The sequence below is a fragment of the Ascaphus truei genome, chromosome 4 (assembly GCF_040206685.1).
Source record: "Ascaphus truei isolate aAscTru1 chromosome 4, aAscTru1.hap1, whole genome shotgun sequence".
Lineage (NCBI taxonomy): Eukaryota > Metazoa > Chordata > Amphibia > Anura > Ascaphidae > Ascaphus > Ascaphus truei.
Window position 1 is genome coordinate 297,950,834 of NC_134486.1, and position 19,210 is coordinate 297,970,043.

At 38.9% G+C, this 19,210-nt stretch overlaps 1 protein-coding gene across 1 annotated transcript in view; it reads left to right on the forward strand.

The window, feature by feature from the left end:
• Positions 1-19,210, forward strand: part of SLC35F1 (solute carrier family 35 member F1) — a 382,549-nt gene that overhangs the window by 279,260 nt on the left and 84,079 nt on the right. The window contains exon 3 of the mRNA XM_075597737.1: positions 18,615-18,742. Within this exon, the coding sequence (XP_075453852.1) occupies positions 18,615-18,742 (128 nt within the window). The remainder of the gene's footprint in view (positions 1-18,614; positions 18,743-19,210) is intronic.

Consider the following 19,210-nt stretch of genomic DNA (forward strand, 5'->3'; position numbering starts at 1 on the left):
GGGGGATAAGAGCAGTGTAGGTGAGGAAAGGTGAAGTGCAGACATGGAAAGGGTTTGGGAATGAAGGACCCTTTGTTCTAGTTACTCTAAAGAAAATGTATTTCTTTTGAACACTTTATTTAAATGCACTAGAGCATTTTGGGGCTTTTTTAAAAATTCAAATATTTATTGCGATATATATTGTTATTGCGATAAATTTATTGATATTGTTATCGTGGGAGTTTTTCTATTATCGTCCAACCCTAGCTGGCACCGTTATTGAATCAAAAGTGTTCAGGAGATAAACCGGGAGATAAATAGTATTAATGCAACACCATTGAGGTGCATACAGTATGTGCAGGGATAGCCCACACTGAAACAATTGTCTACTCAAAAAATAGAATCTTATACGTGTAGTCTGAGTGCCAAACAGAAAAAGGCCGAAGCCACAACCAAAACTGTTAATCTGTGATGTGCTACTGTTTTCTTTTCATTTGTCAAGAGAAAGCACTTATTAAAAACAGAAAGAGACTATACAAATGTACAATACAAATGCAGTCTAATATACAAAGATGGAAAAGAAGCTCTTTGTGAAACATTTCTTTTTAAGTAGTCCATGGGTTCCATGTCTTATTTTAGCAGAACATGAATTGTCCGCCTCCGCATGAGAACAAGAAGAAAGAATGTGATTCCTGCTACCTTACCTCGGTAGGTCTCCAATTTGAAAGTATAGGAACTGCAGGCACTTCTGTAGATTTCAGAAGATTTTATTTAGATTTTAAGATTTTATTTAGATAATTTAACAGGAGTTTGTTCAAAGATTCAGAACAGGATGTTTAGCCCAAGCCGAACCAGGACTACAGAGACGTGTTTTGATGTCCTGCTACCCTCCATTAGCCAGTACTTCCAGTCTTTACACGTTAATACAGATATAGTATAGAAATTGCTATATACATTGCAAGAACCAATGCTGTGTGCAACACCCTGAGGAACAAAATAGAACAGGAAGCCAGGCCCACACTACTATTTTGCACTGTGTTACATAACTTCAATAACCATGAGACACCCCTCAGCCAGATTCCAAATATTTGTGCTGTATTATTTAGTTAAAAAGTCAGCGTTTCAGAACTTCCCGTATTATGCGTGCAGGGAAATACACGCCACGGTGAGGCTCCATATGCCCTGGATATCAGTGCATAATCAGTGAATACACCCCTGCAAAGAGCTTCAAACCTTTTACACGAACATTATTCTATGTTCTAACAGTCTGACTGAATGGAAAGACTGTCTGTCATCTTCAGAGATGCTCCAGATAAATCATAAAGGAGAGAGACGGGGAAAAGCGTGGCGAGTGAGCAGAGGGGGGAAACCCTCCTTCTATACACCTAAAGAAGAAATAGCTTTTACTGTTAAAGAAGGCATTGATCCATGCTTTAGTCTACACACATTGCAAGTTAAAGAAGCTATTACAGAGATGAAGGATCATATGACTCAAATGAGTACACAGCAGTCAGAGAAAAGACCTCCAATATTCATGTGTTGCAGAAACAACACAGTTTCAGATCATCAAGAAAATGGTTAGAGAATAATTAATCTCAGGTTAATTGGTCTTTCAAAAGGTATCTTGGGGGAAATCAGTGGAAATTTTAAGGTATCAAGTTGCCAAGCCTATTGGGCCTTTCTAAACTTCAAAGATAAAGTAACTACTCTGAGATTATATAGAAAATCTCCGCTAACACAGGAACATAACTGATTACTCCTCTTTCAAGATATCTCTGTAGAAATCTATAAAGCAAAAATACATTATGTACTCATATGTGATCATGACCATCATTTATTCTTTTACCAAAAATATGCCTTCACTTAAGGAGACATCTCAAAACTTTACAGCTAAACAAATACAAAATCATATACAATTGTTTTGTTAGACAGGGAAAACCAGAAGGAAGCGGTAAGGCCCGTAATATAGTGGGTGCGTGCGGCACTTATAATTGGCTGGGGTTAGCCAGCCATTGTATGCTAGGGCCATGCGCGTGGAGACGGCGATCGGGGGGAAGACTGTGAAAAGTAAGTTTTCGCGCCGCTACCGCTGTGTCTGCAGTGTATGTGTGTGTGTGTATGTATAACTGTGTATAACTGTGTACAGTATGTGTGTTTATATATTTATTAAAGTTGCACAATATTAATAAATAATTTATTCTCACAGCATGTCTTTTTTTTTAAATTTTAATACACACACACACACACACACACACACATACAGTATACATACACACACACACAGCTTCCCCAGTGAAACACAAACACACAGTGACACACACAGTACTCTTCCAAGCCTGTCGCTCACAGCAGCATGGACCGTACACACAAAAAGTGTGCGTCACGTGCACAAGCGTCCGCACAGGCACGCGCGCACCAACTATATTACGAGCCTTACTCTTACACCGAGTCCAAACAGTGGTAAAGTAGATATACACCTGAGCTCTGGCGGTAGCGGGTTCCAGACTTCTGAAGATGCACAGGAGAAGGCTCGGCCACCCCGGGTAGCGTGCAGTACCCTTGGCATGGAGAGGCGGACCCCACCTGAGATCGTAGCCAGTAACCCTCCGTGGCTTCACACAAGACAGCAGATAGGCAGATATGGACCTTGCAAGGTTTTAAAGGCCATTATGGTCAACTTGACCCGAACCCAGAAAATCGCTGGAAGCCAGGGCAGATCACGTAAGATGGGAGTGATAAGTGATATACTCAAAGCGAGAAACACGTCTCAGCATCCAAGCCGCAGCGTTCTGCACAAGCTGGAGCTTCCACGTCAGGTACACCGGTACTTTTAATAGCAACACCAGAAGGAAAGTGTTTCTTTCCACAGACAGGGATACTGAAAAAACCCAGTTGCGTGCACTCTCTAAATACTTTAAGATGGGGAATGAGTCAAACTAGATGAGGGTCAAACTAGAGGGATACTTCACCTTCTCCTGTCTATGCTGTTATGTGTACTTTATGAATAAACCTCGATTTTACTACCAGCTTCATTGTCTGGTCCCCGCTTTCGTTTGCTGTGCTCTTCCGGTTCCCGCATCCACGTGGATCAACAGGAACTGGGTTTTTTTTTTTTTGTTACTTACATTTTTATTGAGCATTTTTTTGTACATATGAAATAAAAATAAACAAAACATATAACAGATAAAGGGGGGGTCGGGGAACACAGGAACTGTTTTTTCTAAATACTTTAAGATGGGGAATGAGTCAAACCCCCTGTATCTCTGAAAGGTGAATTGGCAAGTTGCCAAAAATTCTGGGCATTACTGAATGAAAAATGCCTGGAATTCTAACCAATCAGAGAGCAGGGATTTCAGTAATGCCCGGAATTTTACTGCTTTAGCCTATAATAATTAAGTAATAATCCCCGAAGGACAGGGCATTACTGGCCAATAATGCCCTGGCTGGAAGAGTTGAAGGCCCGAGGCGAAGATATGCAAGTGGTGGGAGAAATATTACTTTGTTGCAAATAACAAAGTTACTATATGGGACCCGCCAGCTTCTGACAGCAATAGCAGGGGAGGGAGTGGGGGGGGGGGAGAGTGAGAGAGCCTGCATGTGCTGTGTGTGAGAGAGCCTGCATGTGCTGTGTGAGAGCCTGCATGTGCTATGTGAGAGCCTGCATGTGCTGTGTGAGAGCCTGCATGTGCTGTGTGAGAGTGCATGCATGTGCTGTGTGAGAGTGCCTGCATGTGCTGTGTGAGAGAGCATGTGTTGCCGTGCTATGAGAGGAGAGGAACAGAGATGCCGCGCTCCCCCTGCATCTCTGAAAGGTGAGTTGTCAGGGTGCCAAAAATTCCGGGCATTACTGAATGAGTAATGTCCAGAATTCTAACCTATCAGAGGGCACGGATTTCAGTAATGCCCGGAATTTTACTGCATTAGCCTATAATCAGTAATAACCATAGTGCACCCTAGCTACTACCCTTGTTGAGTTGGTGGTATCAAAATCCTTTACACACTGGTAGTTTTGCATATAGGGCATTCCCATAGTCCAACCGCCTAGACAAAAAGGCATGGACCAGTGACTCAAGGTCCATAGATGACAGGAGTGGACGCAAGCTTAGATGCAGCCTCAAATAAAACACCAGACATGGGCTGAGGCCACTTGGGCTCGCATTTTGACACTCTGCGCAAGGAGGATGCTGAGGTTACGAACCTGGGACACGGGCAGTCGCTGTACACCATTGATTAGGGGAAGCCGCAACCCCCCTGTCCCGTACTCCGGTGTCTTGCTGAACCCATAATAATTAGTTCAGTCTTGTCAGGATTGAGCTTCAGCCAATTCATCTCCATCCATGCCACCACATCGTCTAGACATGCCATCAGTGTGGCAACAGCCATCCCTTGGCAGTCCTGGAAAGGAACATAGACCTGGGTTTCATCAGCATACTGGTGGCACTTCAGACCATGCTTCTCGATGATATTGCCCAGTGGTCTTACATAAACGTTGAACAGGATCGTTGACAGCACGATCCTTGAGGGACCCCAAAGGGGACAGGTTCCACCGGTGACACATGGGAACCCATTCTAGACCTCCCATGGTCCAAGAGGATTCCATAGAGAAGGGGAGTAGAAGAGCACACAGAGAGCCCCCAATAGTGTAAAACCATTTTTAATGATAGAGTCCAAGATGAATACAGCTATCCAGCTGCCGACTGAAGCAGGCTCTTTGTTTACCACTCGGGATTCCGGAAGTGACATATTCTCACCAGGATCACGGACGCCAGTGAAGCCCAACAACCCCTAGGAGACAGACCACGTGGAGCAGGACACTGTACAACATAGGAGAACGACAGACACCACAGGTCCATCCCACTGGGGTAACAAACAGAATACTCTTACATGCAATTTTAAGGAATTCTTCAGGTAATTGCACATCTTGTTGCTATTATAATTGCCACCATCTATCATTAAAAAAGGTTTTGCACTATTATGTAGAAAGGGAACAGCTGTTCCAATATCAGTGCTCAAAGTGTAAAGTTCCGAACCATAAACGTAACTCTATATGTAGACCATATGATTGTATTTAGATAAATAGAAGTAATATCCTGGACACATCAATGTGATATTTTTATGAAATAATCATGTTCAATAAAATAATCAGATATATACTCCAAGATGTGCCCGGAGGGGATGTCTATGATGCCACAAAGGTGGTAACCCTAGGCCCCTTCCCCCCCGTAACTTAAGGGAAAAGATTCCTGGAGTTAGACTTGATACATATCAAAAAAAGGAATCTTTTGAGTATAATATAATGAATCACAAACGTGTCCTACTCATGTTCCTCTGATCCGTGTGTCCAGTGCTGGCATGCTCCCAGCTTGTGTCGAAGTCGAATATTGGAAATGCTCCCATGGGGGAAGAACAAAGCGGTGATCTGCCTCAGAGAAACAATAGAGACAGGATCGCAAAGTAAAAAAATTTTGAACCATGAGCAACATGCTAAAACAAAGTTTCTAACGCGTTTAGCACAATCGTGCGCTTTGTCAGCATGTTGTTGATGGTTCAATAAATGTTTACTTTGCGATCCAGCCGCCATCATTTTTCTAATGCAGTGCACCGATTTGCACTGTTATGGCCTCCGTGTGCTTTTCTACTTCCCTACATACAGTATGTAATGTGCCCAAAACTAATATGCAATCTTTTTGCTCAGGTAGAAAAATATAGAACCTTGTTTTTTCAAAATGTTAATTCATACAGCTATACATTATATGTGCTGGTATCTTGGAATATTGGTGTGTTCAACTCACTTATCAAAAGGAAGAAGTTCCCAAATCATTTAACATTTCCAAAAGCAGATATCATTTTCCTCCTGGAATCTGACAGAAAGTGAACATACTGTATTAATCTGAAAACCGAATGGGTTTTATTTTAGCTAAGAAGGTGTTAATATTGAGATTGTTTCTTCAGATGTCGATCCACAGGGCAGAATTATCATACTGGAAGCGAACACAGAAAAGTAATCCTATCCAACATTTATGCTCTACCAGTTTGATAAATCCGAAGTAACAAACAAACATGCAATGTCGCTATCAGGAAAAACTGCTATTAAAAATCAGCTAGATCAAGATTTTGCTTGCATGTCTAAATGTACTTGCATGTTCATTCGACTTTCCCCAAAATTTATTATTTTATTGTTAGTATGTCTCTGTTTGATACAGATGTAGTAAGACTTACTGTTCCCGTGATCGCGACAAGGTGCGAGATTACTTCCACGTGCACACTTTGTTCACCGCGGTTCGGCTACGGTCAGCTGGCAGAACTATTTGTAAGGTTATTTATGTCATTGCAATTCAGTATATATGTCCGACAGTTTATCTTTAAACTGTCATTTACTCTAATAAAGATAAATGGCATAGTTTAAAAATACTTTGAGTCATCTGAAGTTTTTATGGGAATAAGTGGTAGTGTCATTGAAGTGAATGGGATATCATATCATATGAAATGAACGGGGAAAAGGGGTGGGTTACATTGCATTTAGATTAGAGACATACACTGGCGTCGCCTCTCATTGCTGCAAAGTACTAGAGCCGCCACTAAACTCCATTTTTGCAGCTGCATCTCATTCGCGGTCGCAAAACGGTCACAGTAAATCTTGCTAAATCTGTAGAATGTCAGAAATTGAATTTATGGTTGTTTTGGAATATGATAATATAATAATATGGAATATTAGATTTAATCTGGCCTCCAAGATTGAAAGGGGAAATGTTAATGTCTGGAGATTTTCAACTCTAGCTAGCAAGCATGTGGAAGGATTACTAAAATATGAATTCCCAACATAAAGAACCCACCCCCCCTCCCATCCTTTTTCTGGGAGACCATGGTCATAAGGGGTAATTGAATTTCTTGTATATCTAACAGGAGGAAAGAAGATAAGAAAGCTCATTTAACTTCATGTAAAGAAGCTTACGCTAGATACAAATGCAATCTAAATCTGTTCACAAACAATTACATCCAGGAAGACCATGCAAAGTAAGAGTATAAGTACAGTATATGAAATTCCTTATATAACAGCTTATAATAAAACACTTACATTCAATCAAAAATGTTCCAGTGAAGATACCCTTACAGTTATCATCTATGGCAGTTCGATCCAAGGTGCCACGTGTTCCTGGAAGGCCAGCTACAGTCCCAGGGTGGTTCCAACAACATGACGACATCTGACCTCAATGTTCTTGACTTCAACATGTTCCACAATTATTTGTTCCTTATATACCCCGAACGGTTTCAATTTGTTACAATCATAATTAAGTTGAAAGTAGCACAATCCATAAAACTCTAATTTGATTGCACATTCATTACATGCACAGTGCACATACCAGGACATCTTAAGATGTTATCTATACAAAAAATATATTCACTCAGTGCTACATATAAGCATAATAAATCCAGTTCCCTAAATGAATCAATCAGATTCCAAATGAATAACCAAATAATTAATCTCAACAAAAACCCTAAATGAATAAACATCCCATTCTGTTTCCACGTTTTTCATGTTAAAGTGCAAAATATACAATCGGATATTCATTTAGATCTTCAGAATAACCAATTAATAAATAAAAAATAAATGAGATCCCCCAAAAAATGTACTGGAAAGATAAAGTGCAGTGTGCATTGCAATATATAACCTCATTTCGTAAAAAAAAGGGAATGATTTCAACAATCTCATTTAAAAACACCAACACCCTTGTTAAGAGTAAAGTTCCAGAATAGTTCCATTTTTTATAAGTATATATCCCTAATTTGTTCTCTTAATCTCCTATCCACGACCTCTAGCCTGATGCATCCCCTTCATGTTTCTCCAAAAAGTGTCTAGCCCGATTGTGTATCAGTTTCCACGCATCTTTAATACTGTTAACATGCTCACCCCATCCTACAGTAATTTTTAAAGACCTTATTGTAGCTTACTGAGGAAATATGCCACATAGATCACAAAGTTGGTATCGCAGTCAATATCGATTTTAATTTCAAACAGTTCTTGTGTTTAATTAGCTTTGAGGATACGCTTTAACAGGGGGCAAAATGTATGATACTGGTTTAGTTAACTTCATGTTATGGGTTCTAATTTAAAGTAGCCGTACTACATTCCCTTTTTTCTGTGTATATGTAAAGAATGTGACAATGTATAATTCTTCCTTCCTTGTTAAGCTGGCAATCGTTTTGTGCTCCTGTTATAAATAAGTATAAATCCTGATTGTGTGGCTAACTGAATGGCAGCCTTCTGACCCTGTGCAGCAGTCAGTAAAATGCTGCAGCTTATATGTAACATTAGATTACTAAGTGTAACACATTATTGTTACAGCTTCCAGAGTCATAGACAGTCTGCTGTTTGAAGCACAGCAACAGATCTGTTTGTGATACTTTGTTGACAAAGGAAAGAGATCAAAAAGGTGTGTGTGAGAGCCTGTTTCAAAAGAGGCAGTAGATATGACTTTCTAAAAGGTTGCTGTAACCAAAGAATCATCAGTACATTTTAAAAAATACTTAAAAATTGCATTAGGAGTTTTTTTTTTAAAAAACAGACCTTGTTATCTAATACTAGAGAACTGAATTTTATTTTTATTTTTTAAATAGACATTTTCAAATTTTGCTGCTTTAACAGAGCCCTGTGGATCTTGCTTAGGAACCAGAACTACAAGAGCCTAATGGAAGTCAATGATATTCCAGACAAAAGAATACACGCAATTTGCTCTTTTGAACATGAATGTGTTACTATTATTTACAAATACGACATTGCGCAACTCAGCTTTTTAATAAATTGAATATGAATTTAAAATGAATATACAAAAAATACCATCTTAATCCCACGAATTTACTACCCACAACCATGTAGATATGTAAAAAATATATAAAATAAATACTGTACACACACACCTTTTTGTCCGTCTCCTTTTTGTCTGTTGTATAGAGCACTTCGCCCAGTGCATCAGACGAGACTTAGGGATCGTCGTGCTAGGACCCCAGAGATGTGAATTGCTCGCTCTACATGGATGACATTACCATCTTCTGCGCAGATATCAGATAGTCGGTGAAGATGCTCGTTCAGCCATGTGAGGACTTCAGGAAAGCTTCAGGAGCAAAAGTCAACTGCGGGAGGTCAGAGACCAAGCTATTTGGGCAGGGGAAACTGACTTCTGACCCCTTGCCCTTCCCTATCAGACCAGGCCTCATCAAACTCTTGGGCGTCTGGTTTGGTGTGGATAGCAAAGGTGCGGCCCTGAAGAGCTGGAAAGAAAGACTGAGCAGGGAAGTAGAAGATTGGACTATGGCGCCTCAGATCCCTCACCATGGAAGGAAAAAAACTGGTACTGTGGAACGAGATTCTTCCTGTTCTGCAGTACGTGGCCCAAGATTGGCCACCTTTGAGCAGAACCTGTCAGGCAATCTCTTTGGCAGTGTTTTGCTTAATCTGCGGTGCTAAAATGGAAAGATGCAAGCGCGAAATGTTGTGCAAGGAGCTGCTCAATGGGGTAAAGGATTCTCTGACATCCCTACTATGCTGTGTGCTTTCTTTGTAAGCAACTGTGTGCGAATCACTCTAAGAGACAGCGACAAGGATTCTTCTGGCTACTCCATGTCCCGCTTCTTACTCTTACCGCTCTGGAGAGCACTGGGGTGGGACAAGTGGGACAGCTCCATCCCTTACAACTGGCACATGCCCTGGTACTACAAGGACATGAGGAAGTTTGTGAGGCAGAACCAACTGGAGGGAGTAAAACCAGATCTGTGGAAACCCAAGGTCATTTACAAGATGATCAGGGTAAAGGACATCATAGAATCAATCCCAGGACTTCACCCAAACACCCTTGAAATGTTGTGGAGAAATGTGGCATCGAAAAGACTTATGAACAGGTATAAATACATTGCATGGCTGGCCATACGGGGAGGACTCCCCGTGAGGGCAGACAAGCATGAAAGCAGACTAAGCCTCGAGAGGCACTGCCCCAGGTGCAGAGCAGTGGCGGAGACTGTGTTGCACCGCTTCTGGAACTGCCCCTTTACGCGGGCCTTGATGCCGGCTCTGGACACCGAACTAAAGGACTGTATACCAAGGAAGTACATAACATACCACTCAGTGTTCCGTGGTCTTTTCTCGGGAACACACACAGAGGACGCAATTGAATCCGGTTGGTGTCTAATGTGTTGTTTCAAAGAAGTTTTGCTTTTTGCCAGGGAACGTTTGACCAAGGGGAGAAAGAGGATGTTGGTACAGTATTGTCGCAGGCTGATCCACAGCCTGCTCAAAGACTATTCCATCATTGGCGTCCCTGAGGAGCTGGCCTAAACACACTCCTCACCCACCCACACCCCACCCCCAAAGGTTTTTTCTATGCAAAATAAAGTTTGAGAAATATGTCTGATGTATTGAAGTAAATGCATGAGATATGTATAGTTTTTGATATGAAGAACAATCCATTGCTGCAATGTTTTGCAACAATGTAATTAATTTTTTGACATAATGCATCTTCATGATATAATTGACATTTACTATACTTATCAGTTGTATGGATCAATGTCTTTGCATGCCTTGTTATAGTACATTCATAACCAATGCATCATTTAAGAGTGACTCCATCAATAGAATTTGAATTTATCTCCATAATACAAATTGGTGAAATATGTACCAAACTTAATATCCTAGGTATAATTAGGTGCTAATTACACATCTTAGCCCTTAACGTTGATTTATAAATATATTGTTGGATCACTTTATCAAATACAATATATTTTTATATTTATCTTTATCTACTATTATAAACTAACCTAACCAATTGTAGAATAGGGTTAACATTATGGGAGTTAAACAATTAGATGGAGTCTCTCTCTTAATGCACTTGTTTTTCTAATACTGTGTTTTTCTATGCTCTGTTCATTTAATTGCTGCTTCAGAGCTCAGTTTGTAAGCACATATGTGTGCAATATTTTTATTAGAAAGGAGGGGATTAAATAGTTGTTCTCCTCCTCTCGTCATGCTCCTTGAGAAAGCGCCAGTGACGGCGTGAAACGCGTGGGAGGAGGAGCCTGTTCTTCATGTGGATGTAACACATTTTTATGTAGCTCAATAAAGATGCTTTTATTTTAACTATTTTTGGCCCGTGAGTTCCGCTGTTTTTCGTGGTTTTGGATGTCATACCGATCCGTCTTCTCTTCATGTATAGTTTTTGCACTGCGCCGTTGTTCACGTCACAGGTTTTTTTACTTTTGGAAAATTATTATTCATGTATTGTTATGATCTTGTTGTAAGGATTCATATGCATAATAAAAGCATTTTCAAAACAAAATTCTGCCTGTGTGTAGGTTTACTGGCTATGCATCTTAACCAAGGCTGTGCTGAAAGCTGTGTTTTGCAGCAACCATAAGCTTATAAGGGTTCCATGTAAAAATGGATTTGAGGCAAAGGGTGACACTGTGTGCTCATTTGCATGTAATTTCCCAGAATCCTTTGCTGCAGTAGAAGCGCTGTATCCTAGGTGATAATGCATAATGAAAAGCAGGGTTGCAGACCTGTCTACGACATGTGAATGTGCTCACAAGTTATATTTTTATTTGCTATACGGTGGAGGGTTTTTCGTTACCTTTTTCACCAAAACCATAACTTATCTAATATATATAAACCAATGGAACAGGTGGAAGTACTAAGTCAGAGAAGCAAATTATATTATTGACATTAGGCACCACATTATCATCAATGTGTACCCTCCCTACATGACCGTGTTGGTGGAAGTTAAATAGATAATAATAAGATTAAAAAATAATTGGTCAAATTCACCATGACATCTTGGCACAGAAAGGTAATCCTTTGAGAAATGGTGCTATAACTTTTAATAAAGTTGTAAGGATGCTTTTGACCCACACGGGAGTGGGAGCAAGCTGCTTGACTTAAAATGTTGGTACAGTATGTCAGGATGTTGTTTGGCTGCAGCAGATGAGGCTGACAGTTTAGTGAAGTTTTGAGCACGGAGTTGTGTAATGGTCGGTGACATGGAACGGGAGGCTGCTTGTATTGGGTGCGCCGCAGGACTTGTGGCACTTGTGCATGACTGCAGTAGTAAGACACAACAGAAGGTGCCAGCTTAGATTGCTACAGGCGGACTCTGGCTTCTGACACATTACAATGGATCAACTTTCCTGTGACACAAAGATGTGGAATACCCAGAAAATAGTCAAGAAGGAATTGTCCTCTGACCTGGCAACGAAGCACAATAACTTTAACCCTTGGAGTCCCAGAGGGCAGCACATTACAGAGCAGAGGTGCCAAAACATCTATGCGTATGTTAATAAAAAAAACCTTCTTATGATATGAACAGGCAGTTGAAATGAGGCAAGAAGATATGTTTTATTATCACATGCATGTAAAAAGCTACAGTTTACCTGGACATTTTCTGGTTTTACTGTACTTCAAATATTCTTAATGTTTGAAAACGTTAGAGGTTGTTGTATATTATTGTTAAATTACTATGTACAACACAAGAAGGGCTCAGGTAGAAACCCAGAAACAAAAATCTGGGTAAGAGCGTGACAAAATACCTCCACAGTATAAAGGGAAATAAAGACAAAGGGGGAGTATTAAATGTAAAAGTATTAAAATGTATTAAATGTCGCAAACCAGGTTATTGCTCCAAAAAAGAAGTGCAAATGGCGTCATTTTAACTCTGTGCCACTTTGCATCAATGCAACAAGGAACTTTGCTCAAAATTTGCTACACTTGCGCCAGTGTTTTGGGGTTATAGGAGGAACTGAGGGAAGATCGGGGAGAGTCAGCACATATACTATTATATGGGATGTATTAACATCGGTGCCTACAATTGGAGCATTTTCACTTCTTTTTGCACCAAATAAATCTGCTGGGTGTGAGGTGGCGTTAACCTCTGCTCCTGAGTGATCTGCGCTAAATGTATGAATCAAGGCTAACAGGCTTTAAACATGTTCACTGATAAAAGAAAATACTCTGTTTGCCAGCACATTGCACAATCTTGATATATCGTCGTTGCAGAGGTAAAAGTTATTAACTACATTCTTTCAGAACCGAGGAAAAGGGGATTAAATATTCTTTTCGACATTTTTTTCAACATCATACCTAATGCGTTTTATGTTTTGGTAACTCTGAACTATGACTAAATTCACACTTAATTAGTTTTTCAATAGAAATATCAATAAATTTGCCAACAATGCACCTAATGAGATTTACCACATCAAACGACGATATATATCCTAAAATGCCTGGTGCGTGAATGTTTTATGCAAAGTTTCCAAGATAGTTTGAGTCTCTAAAACATCATACACAGTGTAAGGATTTAAATATGAGAGTGCAAATAAGCGTTAGAAATATGTGAGTGTCCCGATGAAGTACAAGCGCTTATCTTTGTTATTTTTTTACAACCCGTGGTAACATAAAATGAAAGAAGTCTGTCGGTCAAGTTTTAAAACAGATCTGAATGCCAGACATGTTTACATAACTGATATGAAAATATAGCCACACAATCTCCAAACAATTTAACCTCTGGGCTTCACCCGATGAAAGGCTCATGTTGGATTCGAAACATTGTGTCTTCTGATGATTCGTCAATAAAACAAATGCTGAAAGACCAGTGAGTAGAGCTCTAATAAGTTTTTTTTAACAGGGTTTATACCTATATATGTTTTGTATCTGCAGATTTTAAGTGTTGGCCACACTTTTTTTTTTGATGATTTACCCCATTGTCAAATATATCCTGTCCCAATTTTTGTTTTATTAAGTTTTCACAACTTAAAGCTGTAGACCAAACAATATCCTACAAAAGCATTTTTGTTTCTATATTGCAGCAACCATTTAAAAAGTCACATCCCCTTCCTCTTCTGAAACAGGCTCTGGCAACACACCTTTTTTAGCCCTCTCTCTAGCAGTGCACCAATTGTGTCTTGTGACTGCCTGGTCACATGATCTTCCCCACATAACTTTGCATCTTTGGTCCTCTTTTGCTGCACTGAGCCATTTAGTGAACCCCCAAGCCAAATTTTCATCGATTGATCACAGAAGAACAGATCAATCGACTAATTATTTATCATTGTGTGGATTGTATAGATGCACATAATAAGGGGGGGAAATGGCAGCTCGGAATGCTGCTTTAAGACATGGCAGAGGTTTATTTTTGCTGCAGACTAGAAGAAAAATGCAACAGAATATCCAACACATTACAATATGTGTGTTCCCGAATTCATTCCAAGCACATCCCATTTCTGCACATAACCACAGCCCAAATTGCAACTAGGTTCAACAAGGAGAAAAAAAGGGAGAAAACTGTTTGGTACATTAACAATGGCTGCTGGGTCGACAGTGAGAAGCTAGGAGCATGTGTACCAATAAGTACACTACATACTATATGAAAGTGGTTACGGGATAGTTAGGGGCTGATACAGTATAAGTAAACACAGAATGTCTCAGTGATTACAAAATTGCACTTCTTACAACATTTCCATTGTTGGCCTCATATACGAGGCAAATATAAAATAATTACATCTAGAACACATTACAATAAAATATGTGATGATGATCATGAAAAGTGTATGCATCAACAAATATTTTATGCCACAAACATTACTATGGTAAGTAAAGTAATATATGGTAATATATGGCTTAGTACTTTCTATTCATTGCCACTTCAATAAAAATTCAAAGGCATAAGCAGCTTTTCAGTTCTGTTTTTGTATTTTATATTTTGATCTAATGTTTCTGTTTTATAGCTTTACATTTGTGCCTTTTATCTTTTGTAACTGTTAGCTTTAAATGTGTGAAGCGCTTTGAGTCCCACTGGGAGAAAAGCGCTATAAAAAAGTATTATTATTATAAATGTCTGTATGTAACACAAGACCGTGATCTTGTCTTAACATTGAATTTCCTTTTTGGAAAATGTAGATCAGGATTTCTCTATCACAGACCACTTCAATGTCAATAATAGTTTGGAGGATCATAATACCGTACTTCTATATCTATTATGTATTAAGCATGTATTGTACTGTACTTATCTCTAAAAACCAGCATTCTGCACACATATGCACTCAATAATAGGAAAGCAACAGATTGCAGAAAAGAGTTGCTTGCTCTGGATTTTTAGTGGCTGCAGGGATCACCAATAAAATACTTTTTAACCACTGATGTAGGTTAAATAGCATTTGACTAGATGTGTTATAGAGCATATTAAGACTACAAAACCTGCCTAAACAGCTCGTTTTTATTGTAGTTCCTAAAATATCTTTCTGTTCATTTTTCCTTGTAGAATTTTTTTTTTTGTACTTCATCCAGTAGTTTTTAGTTTCATAGAAATAAAATTAATATTAAAACAAAATTGGGAACAAAACATTTACAGGGGGAGGCTAAGTTGAAATATAGGGCAAAAGGCATTATTTTCAAGTTTTTGACTGGCTATAATGTGAGCCTTTGCACTCGTCTATGTGGTGGTTTAATGAGTAAGCCTAAAGTATGATGTGCTTCCTGGGTAAATTCTCCAACCCTGTCCATGGTGCTGAAACCGCACTCATGCCGAATGTGTATGTGTCACTTTTATCAGTGGGGGAGCATATGTCACACAAAAAATCTAAGTAGAAAAAATATAAATTAATGGGAAAATGTGTGGTAAAGCATTGCTCAGTCAATTTTAAAACTAGGAACACTCAAGAAGGTGTGATAAGCAGCATCGTCTCTTTTTGTGATATTTACCATGAACTATCATAAGAAATGCATGGGTGGGTGATGGATGTAAGTCTATAAGTGTATAAGAGGGAAACATACTGTATGGTGGACTAATATTTCTTGCAATATCAACAATTCCTGGAGAAGGACACTTCCCAAAGAGGATGACCAAGCTCTTAGCTTCATACTGAAGATCTGCCGGAGACCTACACCATGCTCTCTAATATGGCTGGACCTCCATAACTGCAGGAACAAATGCCAAGTGCAAGCATGTGAGCTGCAGTGTGTATAGTGCAGCGAATTCCCATAGCAGTGGTTTCCAGTGTTAACAATGATGCATGCTTTAACAGATATTTTTTTTCGTGTAGTTGTATTCAAGTGCACCTTTTTTGTTTCTATATTTCCTTGCGCAGTTTTTCTTTTTCATTTTTCAAATATAAATTCATATGCTACAGCGACACAAATGTAAATGTAAAAGTAATTGCATTAAATATAATATTATTTAAAAGACAACCAGCAATAGGGATCTACCACTGAACCCTCTTTGGCTTATCATTAAAACACAAGGTTGTTTCTTGTTATATTGTCAATGTTTATGTTACTTATGATTCACATTCTTAACATCTCTAAACATACAGATTTTCTCTATCAGAGAATTGATATTAAAGACAAGTTAGCAGAAGGATGTGTCACTAGTTGTGACAACATGAGGTCTTCTTTGCTTTCAATTCTATGAGGTCAATTATCAAACATTAATATTTAACACACTAAATAAATACAAGTTGTTTCATATTGTATCTAATTAATAATGTACATTTTCCTCACCTTCTTATCAAGGTCTAGTTAATCTAGGACAAATATGCTTAAAAAAAAACCCGGCACAAATGCTTTCCTTTTATCACACTCTTGGTCTGGAAGAACATACTCTGATTACTTTTATATACAGTACCTTTTTACTTCTTAGTCACTGTTTTTTAACATGAGTCCCTACATTGCCTCGTCTGTATGTACAACCCTTTGTAGCCAGTAAAGGATTGGAACTAATTCTCTACCTGGCTGGTCCTCATGATTGTAAAATGTATTTAACTGTTAACATTTTGCATCGGTAGAAAGAATTGAATAAATATACATTTTGAACAATGTGATAGGAATTCCCTACGGTGGTACAGAAAGTGTTGCAGAAAGCATAGCCCTCCCTACTTTATCATAGAGAAGTAGTATCGTGCAAATGACACTGGCCTAACCCAGTCCTACCAATTTGTGAATTTGAGATGTACTTTAAGCAGCAATATGATATTTGGAGTCAGAATTCAATATACTGCACTTGTAAGTTTTATGTACAGCACTATGTACACAGTCAGTGCCTATTATTATTATTAATGATAATAATATCATTATTATTAACTGAGCCTATATTAATGTAGTGTCTGAAAGGTATGATTTACTAGTGTGTATGTATATATATATATATACATACACACTAGTAAATCATACCTTTCAGACACTACATTAATATAGGCTCAGTTAATAATAATGATATTATTATCATTAATAATAATAATAATATTATTATAATATATATATATATATATATATATATATATATATATATATATATATATATATATATATATATATACAGAAACAACAGTCAGCACTAGCTAGACATACAATACCAAAATAAAATATAGTCTATGTTTATAGATAGTTGATAGACACAATAGGCAAAGTGCAATTAGCTATATATGACAGTGTTGTGATTGCAGTGTGTCTTTTATTGCAAATAAGGCAGTAATATATAGATATATTAGCAATGAAAAATAGTCAAAATAAAGGATATATCTTTCCTTGTGCAAGGTCCCAGCTTCTTGAAGGGTAACCTGCATCCACATGAATCTATTAGAAAAGATAAAAGAGAAGCGCATGCCCCATTGTGTAAATCTGTATAAATATTTATTGTCAAGGATAAAAAGCTAAGAGGTAACACACTCACAAATGGAGCTAGAGCATGCACTTTCAGAGAGAATATCTCTGGTGGTTCATCTGCAGGGAATCCACACTAAGTATCCAGACCTCCCAGTTGTTTGTAAAGGAGTAGAGTCCTGAAAGTCCGCTGCAGCTCAAAATCCAATGTTAGACTCAGCTACTATGTAGCAATAAGAGAGTAACAGTCTTACGATATACACAGTATGCACGGTATACAGCTGATCGTAGGCTTGTAGGCATTCACGAGCGTGGTGACGTCAATCGTCTGTACCATCCGGGTCCCTACGCGTTTCGTAACACGTGACTTCGTCAGGGGAATAGAGTCTCAACAGAATATTTGCAGCTTCAATCACTGAACCTCATTTTCAGATTAGTGAAAAATTGTTAGCACTGAAGTGAATGGTTTTAGAGAGCACCAAGCTACAAGTGGAATTTAAAGTAGCAATCCAAGCTGGCGATTGTTTTGCTATTTTTTTTATAGGCTTGAAGCAGGACATCTCAAGAGATGCCCGTTAATTTCAGCTCCAGGGTCCCCCTGCTTCCGAAGATACTTACCTCTGCAGTAGGTGTAGGTAGCAGCTCTCTCCGGCTGCCAGGGATTATGTAATGGCCGCTGTTTAAAGATCGCACAACTTGCAGGCCAATAGGAAGCTGTGACGTCATTGGTGTTACTTCCTATTGGCCCATGTGATGCGGGAACTTTAAACTTTAAAGGCCAGCTTGCTGAACCGGAGTGGATACCGGCACCTACATCGTAGGTAAGTATCTCCGGAAGTAGGGGGTCCCCAGAGCTGAAACTAATGGGGTTCAGCTCCTGAGAGTCCCTGCTCCAATGATATATATGCTTGCTTGGATTGCTTCTTTAATGGAATGGATCTAATAAATGTTGCAACAATTATTCTGGCAAGTATTAATCTCATCATTTTGTGTTCCAAACCAGGGGAAGAAAATTTATTGGCAATCTTGAAACGGAGATGGTGGAAGTACATGTTCTTAGGAATAATGGACATAGAAGCCAAATACTTGGCAGTCAAAGCCTATCAATATACCACTTTGATTAGTATACAGGTAAGTGGTCTGCCATTTCCATCTTGTATCTGTTATTCATTGCATTTGTATCGTTAATCCTTGCATGTTATTTTTAGAAGAAACGTATTAGGTTGTCGTTGTTTAACAAAGCTTTATCCATGCCTAATTATTTCTGAAGAATAGCATCTGACTGTGCTCTTCAACTAGTTTTTGAATGGGATCATAATTGATAATAATTTTAGTTAGAAGGACCAGACATGCACTACTCATTAAATGGGCTATATGTTATATGGGGGACATTATTTTCTGAGGACGTGTGAGGAATGGGATGCATAACGGGGTTGAGGGAGGAATGGTGAATAGCAGCAACGAAAATTGGGGGCTATAGTCCACATAGGGGGGTGCTATGGGAGTCTGTGAGAACTCTAAAAGGGAAACAGTGGGAGATGAGAGGAAGGAGAATGGGGCTCAGCAAGAAAAATAAGATGGCAGAAGGAGACAGTGGGA